At 39.4% G+C, this 10,603-nt stretch overlaps 2 protein-coding genes across 6 annotated transcripts; one reads left to right on the top strand and one right to left on the bottom strand.

Annotated features, from left to right (window-relative positions):
* Positions 1-54: 54 nt before the first annotated feature.
* LOC114862576 (aldo-keto reductase family 1 member D1-like) lies at positions 55-2,563 on the bottom strand. Its single transcript, XM_029163043.1, has 9 exons — positions 2,324-2,563; positions 2,007-2,174; positions 1,782-1,898; positions 1,567-1,644; positions 1,217-1,339; positions 939-1,048; positions 634-799; positions 466-548; positions 55-390 (listed from the first exon to the last, which is right to left on the bottom strand). The coding sequence occupies exons 1-9, from the start codon at positions 2,414-2,416 to the stop codon at positions 348-350; spliced, it is 981 nt and encodes a 326-aa protein (XP_029018876.1). The 5' UTR covers positions 2,417-2,563; the 3' UTR covers positions 55-347.
* A 209-nt stretch (positions 2,564-2,772) lies between these two features.
* On the top strand, positions 2,773-10,515 carry trim24 (tripartite motif containing 24). Of its 5 annotated transcripts, none has more exons than XM_055511761.1 (19): positions 2,773-3,478; positions 4,406-4,494; positions 4,617-4,764; positions 4,908-5,040; positions 5,174-5,290; positions 5,417-5,531; positions 5,630-5,776; positions 5,865-5,979; positions 6,137-6,276; positions 6,442-6,690; positions 6,830-6,952; positions 7,070-7,208; positions 7,303-7,360; positions 7,457-7,583; positions 7,751-8,055; positions 8,178-8,289; positions 8,417-8,491; positions 8,658-8,813; positions 8,923-10,515. In XM_055511761.1, exons 1-19 carry the CDS (start codon positions 3,205-3,207, stop codon positions 9,499-9,501), a joined length of 3,201 nt encoding a protein of 1,066 aa, XP_055367736.1. In that variant the 5' UTR covers positions 2,773-3,204; the 3' UTR covers positions 9,502-10,515. The 5 variants fall into 5 exon arrangements, with proteins under 5 accessions (XP_055367736.1, XP_029018864.1, XP_029018867.1 ...); XM_029163031.3 differs by having other exon boundaries at positions 4,406-4,527; positions 4,911-5,040; XM_029163034.3 differs by having other exon boundaries at positions 4,406-4,527; positions 6,890-6,952.
* The last annotated feature ends 88 nt before the right edge of the window (positions 10,516-10,603 follow it).

Genomic DNA, 10,603 nt, shown 5'->3' with positions numbered 1-10,603 from the left:
GAAACTAGTGATTTGTTTGTGCGTGTACTGTAGAGTAAAATGAAGAGAAGCAGGCCAGGTAGTAAATATTATATTTAGCAACATTAATTAATGGACTTTAGTACGATTACCCCGTAAAGGGCATTATTACACAAATTGAATTGGCACAATCACATTTGTTTATATTTAATATGTTTACCATGATCATATTACATTCAGCCATTCTTTTCCACTCATCTAGTCACATTACAACTCAGCAATTCCTTGGCTATTAATCAGCCACAAAAAATATTTTAAAATCATCAATAAAAACGAATGATTTAAGAATCAATTATAATGATATATAAAAGGTACATTCACAAACAATTCTAGTAGTCATCATGAAATGGGTACTCTGGGTGATCAGACCACCTGTGAGAGGAAATGTGGAAAATAATTATTATTTATTGGAGGAGCAGAACATTAACCAATTGTCAGTATACTCACATTAGAAGCTCCACAAAACGAATATTCTTGTTCAGCCCTTCAACAGCCTTCATCTCAGTCTCAGAAAGACAGAAGTCAAATATCTGCAGAGTTCACCAGATGTTTGAACATGGAGGTTTGCAAAGGGCACAGTGACTTACTTTAGAGTAAATAGTTATACAAACAAACCTGAAAGTTCTCCCTTATGCGATTAGGGCTGAAGCTCTTTGGGATCACAACCACTCCTCTCTGAACATTGAACCTCAGGGCCACCTGAGCTGAGGTCTTGTTGTATTTTTTAGCAATTGATACCAGCAGCTCATCTTCTAACAATGGAGGGCATTTTAGGTTTACCCTATTTAAAAGACAGATAGGTTTGTTTGGCACAAGTAATACATTTTTAAACATATGTAAAGAAATATTTTACTTTTAAAGCTCAAAATACAGTGTTATATATAAACTGAAAGTAAAGGATATGCATTTCTGTTTCTTACCAGAATGGATCTCTTGAAGTTCCCAGGGGGCTGTATCCCACAATCACGATCCCATGTTGCCGACAATATTCAAGCAACTTTGGTTGTGTGAAATAGGGATGACATTCAACCTGTAATATGAAAAGTTTATAAAAGTTTGCTGGTCTGTGTAATCAGACTTAATCTGTTCAGAAATCCATTGTGTTTTTCAGACCTTTCTCTTTCCTCTTTAACTATAGTTATCCTCGTATTATCTCCCTACTGGGTACAATATAGGTTTGTCATTAACATGGCTTTACCTGGTTGGACACAGGTTTGTGTTTTAGTCCTGGTTTATTAAGGATCAGCTCCAGTTGCCGTTTGTTGAAATTGGATACTCCGAGGGATTTTACAAGCCCAGCATCTTTGCAGGCCTCTAAAGCCTGCCCCAAATATTAAATTAATACAGTTAATCCTAACTATTAACATGTTTTACAGTTTTACAACACTTCAAAGGTCTGGTTTCCGACATTGAACTATGCTCAGTAGTATTATATTAGGTACCTTTTTTGCATTGTATGGAAAACATTTAATTTCAGGCAAAGTTGTAATACATTATCTGCAAATATGATTTTTTTTGGGTGGCCATCAAAGTGTTAGTAAGTCTCACCTCCCATGTAGCACAGAGGTCTGTCTCATGATAAATTATCTTCCCACTGTCATCTTTGGGGTAAAATGTATCTCCTGGCTTCAGAAAACAAGTTTTAATTTTTTAATCAGGGAAAACTGAACTTGGCAGTCATTTAAAGCTAAAAAACTCAACAACAACAAAGAATTTTAAAATTAGAAATGATCAGTTTAATAAATGGGTAATAATGGGCATACCTTGAAGGCTGTGGGCATCTCAATAATGTAGAGGTCAACATAATCCATCTGTATTGTCTTCAATGTTCTCTCCAAAGTAGGTCGAACCAATTCTGGGTTGTGGAATGTGTTCCATAACTGCATAATTACATAGTAAATTATGATTGTTTCATAGAATTTTACTTGTAAAACTTTAGTTGTAGCCACAAAATCTTTTGGAGTCTAAAGGGAAAAAATATTACATACCTTTCCACAGTAGAAGATGTCCCCTCTTTTTACGGATCCATCTGCAATTTTTTCCCTCATTGCTTGCCCCACCTCATGTTCATTGTAATAGACCAGAGCTCCATCGATGTGTCTGTACCCTGCATCAATGGCCACTTTGACTGATTCATATGCAGTTCCTTTAGGGGTCTATCGAAAAAATAGCTTATCACTGAATATTTTTTTAGAGTGAACACTGTAACTTTTATCTTTATCTCTATTATTATTATTATTATTATTATTATTATTATTATTATTATTATTATTATTATTATTATTATTATTATGGCAAAATTTACCATCCGAGGATTCCCATAAGTCCCAAGTCCTATCAAAGGTATCTTATTTCCATCACTCAAAGGTATGGAGTGGCTCTCAGCTGTCAAATCCATGGTCCAAGTTCGAGTCTTGATGCTCAGCCTTCCTCAGTACAAACACTGATGCTTTGTCCTCCTTTAGATTCTGGATCAATGTGTTGTTCAGGTTGGCGCAATCATTACGCTTGGGTTATAAAGAACGTTAAAACTCCTCCCACATAGAAAGGGCCGACTAGTAAACAGTAAAAAAATTCTACATCGTCCTAAAAGAAATAAAGCAAATATTTATTCATAACAAGCTTTATTTTACAGCTTGTCTAATCTTTCTTGATATGAAATTTCGTTAAATGTCAAATGTAAAGTTATTTTAGGTTTGGCTTCATCCGGCTTCTGTAGTTTTAAAATCGCAATGCCGTCTGGGTAATATGTGTGTTTTGAGCAAATCATCTACAGATGGTCGCTTTCCTTAAGGATGTATGCGCGTTACCACACTATGTATGTGGTGTAATTTTTATTACGGAGTGAGTGTGCTCTGTCCTACACGTTTGAATAAGAAGAACTACAAAGCCAAGCTTTGTTATTTGTAGCCTTTAGCATTTGTGCAATGAAAACACAGCCCGTTGCTAATTTAGCTTTCAAAGCGGTAATAAATGACGCCGCGCTGCAACTGAGACTTTTGTTGTGTATTTATTAAGCCATACATAAAGGCCCGTGCCTTTTCAGTTTAATGTATAGTATCAGTATCTATACTCACTGTCTGTCTTATTAGGCCAGGGGTATTGTTAGCTAATTGTTGTTTCCAAATGCAACGCTTCATTGAATGGTTGACTGTAACGTAACGATCGAGAAGCACCGAAGCAAAAATGGATGAAATTGCCGAAAGTGTTGAAAATGACGACATTGTCATTATCGTGGAAAACGAAGCGGAAAGTTTGCCGGCCGAGGAGGAGAGGCTGAAGCAGCAAGGCACCATCGGACTGGTGGATACATGTCCCATGTGTAAACTGAGTTTCCACAACAGAGAGCCCAAACTCTTGCCATGCCTTCACTCTTTGTGCAAGAAGTGTCTTCCTGCCCCCTTCAGAAATGCTGAACAAAGGCGTGACTTGCAGGCTGAAGTCGACAACAACAAACCACGTGAGAATTTAGAGATTTTAAGATTTTGATTCACGTGGTTGTGAATGTTGATAAGATAACAGCACTCTTTTACAGTGACTCGAGCTCGAAAAACATGTTACATGTGACGGTTACTGAAGCATGCTAAATCTAAATGTCATTGTTGCAAAATATGCAGTTATTCATTGAAACATTGTGGTACTTGTCATACTAACTAGCCATGAACTCTGTGTGTAGCATTTTACGCCTTCTCCCTTCTGTTCAGGGAGAACAGGCAGCACCTGTGTGTGGCATTTTCAACGATGATGGCATGTGATCTGTGCAGAAGGTATTTTCCAATGTACCGTGTAACCATGCTGTAAACTGCTCACTCCTTGCAAGTAAATCCTGTAGAAGATCTCAACTTATTGTGTCTCCATTTTTAAGAAGTAAAAAAGGAAATGATCCCAGACGAGTCTCCAATTATGTTAGGGAAATTGTGAATTCCCTTTTTACTTAAACAAAACAGACACAATCAGTTGAGACCTTGAGATCTTCGGACAGTGCATGGTTACATGAGACAATACCTTCTGCACAGATTACATGCCATCAGCAATGAAAATGCCACACACAGATGCTCTTTATTCTCCCTGAACAGAAGGGAGAGGGCGTAAAATGCTGCACACGGAGTTTATAGCTAGTCAGTATGATAAGGCCCACAATGTTTTAATTATTAACTGCATATTTTCCAACAGTTTGTAAAAGAGTGTTGTTAACCTTGCAAGTAAATCCTGTAGAAGATCTCAACTGATTGTGTCTCTTTTAAGGGGAATGAGTTAGGGTATTCCCAATTTCCCTAACATAATGATACATGTCTTACACGCCACGCTACACAGCTTCACATCTTTGTTCATTTATTATAGCAGTTTTACAGAATATAGATTAATAGTGCTTCTGGTCTCTTTTCAGCGGTGGGTGTCATTCGATGTCCAGTGTGCAGACAGGAGTGCTGGGAGATGGATGTGCTGGATAATTTCTTTGTCAAAGATTCTGCTGAGGTACCGAGTAGCACAGTGGAGAAGACCAGCCAGGTTGGTCGTCTTTTACCAGTAATGTTATACATTTTTTTCACATTCTCTCCTCAGACAGTCCCTTTCTTTGGTGCTTCATTATTCTCTAGGTGTGCATGAGCTGTGATGACAACACGGAAGCAACAGGTTACTGCATGGAGTGCGTGGAGTTTCTATGTGTGACATGTATTGTTGCTCATCAGAGGGTCAAGTTTACCCGAGATCACACCATACGCCAGAAGGAGGAGATGTCTCCAGGTAGTATATTAAAAAAAAGAAAGAAAGCAGAACTGAGTAATCCATGTGCAAAGCTTATTTTACCAGAGAAAAAATCCTTTAAGGTGCCCAAAACTGGTATTTTACGTTTGTGATCTTAATCATTCCCTTTCTCTCTACACCAGAAGCTGTGGGTATTTCAACACAGAGGCCTGTGTTTTGTAACATCCACAAGCAGGAGCCACTAAAGTTGTTTTGTGAGACATGCGATCGACTAACCTGTCGAGACTGTCAGCTGCTCAAGCACAAGGATCACAAGTATGCAGATTTTTTTGTTGCTATTTTAATCTTCTCCTCTTCAAAATCAAAAGCAACATGTTCTCTTGACAAACAATATGAACACTGTGTTAAAAAATACCCAAAGTGTATATTGAACATTCTTTGTTTCTAGTTACCAGTTTTTAGAGGATGCATACAGAAACCACAGGCAATACCTGGAAAACATGACTCAGCAGTTGCAGGAGAAAAGAAAGGCAATTGAGGATGTATCCAGCTGTATCAGCACTGGGTAAAGTCAATGTCTGCGGCATATTTTTATATATATATCTGTTTGCAGCTGTATGTATCTCAGGGCTTAGCAATGTTTGTTCAGCATGATGCCTAATTCACATTTCCTCTCACTGATTCATCACAGACTACAGCAAGTTGAAGACAACAGGAAGGCTGTAACTAATGAAATAAAGAAGTCAATCTGTAATTTGATTATGGAAATTAACAGGAAAGGAAAAATTCTGGTTAACCAGCTTGAGGTACAGCATCTTCAACTCTGCATCAAATAGGGTTTTGGTAGCGTTGACATTACTTTTAGAATGAGTTTTCTCATATTTCCCAAACATGTTGCTCTCAGTCTCTGAGTAAGGACCACGAGTCGGCTTTGAAAAAGCAGCAGGAAGATGTCGACTCTCTGCGCAGACATCTAGACCATGTCATCAGCTTTACTAAATGGGCCACAGCAAGTCACAGTGGAACAGCCCTCCTGTACTGTAAGAGACTGGTGAGTGTAAAACCTCAGTAGAAAAAGATAGAGTACTATTACTAATACTTTTAGTAAAAAGTATTATTTCCATGTGTTTGTGTATTAGATCCTTTTTCAGATCCATCAACTAATGCGATCCAGCTGTAACCCCTCCATCGTCCCCCAGAGTTCTATTCGCTTCCAGAGTCGCTCAGGATTTTGGGCCACAAATGTAGATCTTGGTAATAATTTCCGCAACCTAAAGCCAAAATTATGAATGATGTTGATTTGTTGAGTCAAGAAACCAGGTTTAGATAAGAGCTGTGCATGCCACACAGTTCTGAGTAGTTTGGTACTCTGACAATAGTAATATGTGTGTTGTTTTCACTTTTTCACTAGGTTCTTTGGTAGTAGAAAGAAGTCCTGGACGACCCGCCATACCAAACCACCAAGCAGCTCCCAGAGCCGATGCACCTACAGCAGGTCTGTCTGTCACAACTCCGCAGCGGCAGAGCACATTGGTGCAGCTCCAGATGCATGTAAGACTTTTCAGCACTTTTAACATCCTCTTTCACAATAGGAACATAATATTTACACAGTCCCCTAATACGGTACATATTGTACTAGTACTCTTAGTACTCTGCATTAATTTTTAAGCCTCTTCCAGCAATCATTAAACAGTTTAACTACCCCCCCTGTCCAAGGTTGACAAGCTTTTCCAACAGCCCCACAGACAGCCTTATCCCAACTGGTCCTGGTACCAAAATACCAGACTCCCCGGACCCACTGGCCCTCCACCCCCAACCAGACCTGTGCATGGAGGGTCCTCCCCCTCCCAGGGCCCCTTTAACCTGCCACAGCCTGGACGTAGGTATGGGAGCGCAAATTCAAATCCTAGAAGCCCTACATCAGCGCCGTCCCTGCTTCACAACACAGGATTCCCTGCTACTCAGGTAAATGTATGGCTGTATGCAGAGTAGAACTTTTGCTGCTTGTTATGAGAATAACAATGCAATAAGTCACTTTATTTATTTATTTATTTATTTATTTATTTTTTATGTTTAACATATTTTAATTTTTTTCTACATCTAGTCTCTGAGAGAACTGATCCATAGCTCCAGTTTTCTTCCTAAACCCATGGATGTGTTGCAGGGACCATCTCGCTACCCACAGCCTTTGTCTGCTGGAGCAGCTACACAGACATCACCCCATCAGGCAAGAGAGAGGGGGGGGGGTAGAATACACTAAGCCATTCTGAATTGATATGAGTTAGATTACACAGAGAGGAGGTGCTGTTCAGGCTTGAGATGATTTGTGTTTTGTGTTCTGCAGCGTGGCCTACAGGAGCTGAAGAGAACTGAAGCTGCAGGAACCCTGCCTTCCATCACTATCTCTATTCCCAAGCCCAACTATGCTCTAAGTCTCGCCCCAGCAGCTGCAGACAAACCAAGCACACTCAGTCAAATGCCACGTATGTATATTTAAGATCCCACCACCAAAATGTGTTTTTATTGTTATGATTTCTAAATATTAAATTTATTTATTAATTATGATGTTTTCCTAAGCTCAAGGAAGACAAAAGTCCCCGGTGAACAAACCATCTTCTTCAGACAGAAGCACAGGGTAAGAAAAGATGATGAATCTAAGGGCAGAGATGTCTTTTTGCCAGTGTAATGGTTACAATGTTCTCTCCACTGTCTGACCATGTGTCCTGTCAAGGACGACTTCCTGGAAGCACACTTCTGAGTTGCCGCTCACCCTTTCAGCCAAGCGGCGAAGACGATCGTCCCCGGGCCCCATCATTGTCATTAAGGACGAGCCAGAGGATGAGGACGAAGTTCGATTTGTAAGAGAGTTATGTGTAATATCAGACAGTAACAATAAGAAAAGCTTAAGAAGATAATAAGAAAATGTTGTAAATGTGTGAGACTAAATATTCCCACTGTCTTGGTTTTGTTTCCTAAGAGCAATTATGTATTTTCATATATGTTGCTCAACTTTCATGTCCTACAGGTGCAGTCAAGTATGGGATCCAGCCTGCCAGACAGCAGCACTGGAGCTCAGTCCAAATCCCGACCGCAACCGAAGGTGTCCATTCCTATCCCAAATCCTACATCAGAGGCCAAAGGTACATCCAAAGAGCAGCATCCTCAGCCTGCAGCACAGAAGCAGCCAGAAAAGCGAACAGAGCCCGAGGAAGATCCCAACGAGGACTGGTGCGCTGTCTGTCAGAATGGAGGGGAGCTGCTCTGTTGTGACAAATGTCCCAAAGTGTTTCATCTATCCTGCCACATCCCCACTCTGAATGAGTCTCCCAGGTGAGAGACCGGTGGTAATTAAGGCTTACAGCGGTGGTTGTGTTTGATGATTCTGACAGTAATGTAAAGGACACGTTTTTGATTTTTAATTAGGTTTTTGTGTCATTGTTTTTTTTCCTCAGTGGCGAGTGGTTCTGTTCCTTCTGCCGAGACCCTGACTCTCCTGAGATGGAGTACGACCGCAACAGTAAAAATGACGCAGTCTCTGAGAGCCTTCCGCACAGTGATAGACGGGTATGCACACTCCTCAGAAACATCTGCTGTCTGTGACATCTGTGACAGCTTTCAACTTCACCATATTGAACGGTCTGCTTTACATAAACAGTCACTATTTCTCTTATATTTTTTCTTAATTATACAGAGGTGTGAGAGGCTTCTCCTGCGTCTGTTCTGCAATGACTTCAGTACTGACTTCCAGCAGCCGGCATCTCCATCGGTAAGATGAAAAGAATCAATATTATCTGGTACATTTTTAAATTTAGAATATAAAAATAATAAACATTTATTAATATTGTGCCCCATTCTTATCCTTGCTTTTTATAATTGATTGTAATTACTGTCAAAAGAAATTCTAAATTTAACTGTTTGTTTATCTAATAAAGGAGACAAAACGGTACAAAGAGCTGATCAAGACCCCGATGGATTTATCAGTAGTAAAGAGGAAACTGGAATCAAAACATGGTGAATTTTACTCTAGTACTGAGGCATTTGTCGCAGACATCAGACTCATATTTATCAACTGTGCAAAGTACTACAAGGTAATAATTTATAATAGTAATAATAACAGTTCATCATTTGAATTTCTTTTGTATTTTGAGCTATACAAAAAAGCAATATACGCTAATTTAAATATTAATTTCTAAACAGGCGACCTCAGAAATTGGGAGTGCTGGCTTGTACTTGGAGGACTACTTTGAGGAGCAGTTAAAGCTTGTCTACCCAGACAGGGTTTTCTCTGGAGGAAGGGAAGAGCAGATGATCCCTCCCTTAGAGGATGAGATCGATGAAGAGGAAGAAGAGACGGTGGCGGATGAGACTGCTCCCACTGAGGACAATAAATCGCAGAGCCATGCAGATTCCCTGGAGGAAGGAATCCCCCCTATTGAAGAGGACTTGGTTCCGTTGAAACAGGCGTCCTCTCTGGTGGAGGACGAGAAGTCAGAACCAGCGGAGATGGGGATGGATGTAGTTGAAGAGGGCACAGACAAAAAAGTAGAACCTTTGGCGGTTGAAGCAGCTCCTGAAGAAACTATAAAGCAAGATCCAAAAACACCTGAGAAAGAGGCAAAAAGATCACCTGCATGCTTAAATGAAACAAACACTGATGTCATCAATGACTCCCTGAAGGAGGAAAACCTTCTGCTTCCTTTAGACAGGCCTGCAGATCCCCCTGAATCCAGGGAGAAAGAGTCTTTGGCAGATACAGCCAAAGAGAAGGAGGGCTAGGTGGATTACAGCACAGAGAAACTGTATACAAGATGGATGATTTCAGTCTTCCACAGAACCGCCCCCTGCTGGGAACCTACCTTTGCTGCAGATGGACAAGTTTTGTACTATGTAAAAAATAAGGTGAAGAGTTATTTAGTTGCATTTAGGCTGTAGATGCACATTGAACAGAGTAAAAAAGATCTTTTTGTGTACTGTGACGTCATTTTCTGTGATGACATTGAGAGACAGTTTGTGGTTATGTTCATGTGTAAGTTATCTTCACTGTTACCTTGCATATCACCTGTATGTAATAATGCTCCATGCTGCAAACAGTGAGGAGCATATGGATCCGTATTGCATGCAAGATGTCTTAACATGTATAATAATGTCTTCATTTCTATGCTCATAGGATTTAGCTACAAATAAATTGTTTTATTGTAATAGTTTTTTTAGAGTATTAGTGTGTTACTACTAAAGGACATTGAATAAGAATGCTAAACTGTGAGTTTCGCTGCAATGAGATCAAACTCTTGGGAAAACCTTGCGTTTTGAAAAATGTGCTACTTTTCCATTTGCGAACAATAATGAATTGCCACTATTGTGGTTTATTTTTTCTTTTGCTCATTAGAGTCCTCCTGTGCCCAAAATCCTACCAACGCTTTAATCATGTAACAATTCCTTTTCTTTTATGCAACTATTGTAATGTATCAGTTGGTGATTCTTGTATCAACCTCTAACAAGAATGTGCTCTTGAAATTGCATCCTTAGCCTTCGAGATCATCATTATGTTTACATAAGGGAAACCCCTTATGTAAAAATGTTCAAATTAAACATGTGCCCCAAAACCAACAAACAAACAAGACACACATTTTGACAGGGGTTCTAATTTATTTAACAATCCTTTATGCCCATCAATTCTTTTGGGCTTATTGGCACTTTATTAATTATCAGATCTGTAAATGAACTCTAAATAATGTTGAGCGTATAAAACACCTGCATTTGCAATATTTGTAATAAACAGGGTTACATGTAGATTTGATATGTGTGGTTATATGCTTGTTGTTTTTGTTTATTTTAGTTTTCTATACTTTGCTTTAAAATTCATTATCAATATTGATTT

The sequence above is a fragment of the Betta splendens genome, chromosome 9, assembly GCF_900634795.4.
Source record: "Betta splendens chromosome 9, fBetSpl5.4, whole genome shotgun sequence".
In the NCBI taxonomy this organism is placed as follows: Eukaryota; Metazoa; Chordata; class Actinopteri; order Anabantiformes; family Osphronemidae; genus Betta; species Betta splendens.
This window is presented reverse-complemented; position numbering and strand designations above follow the sequence as displayed.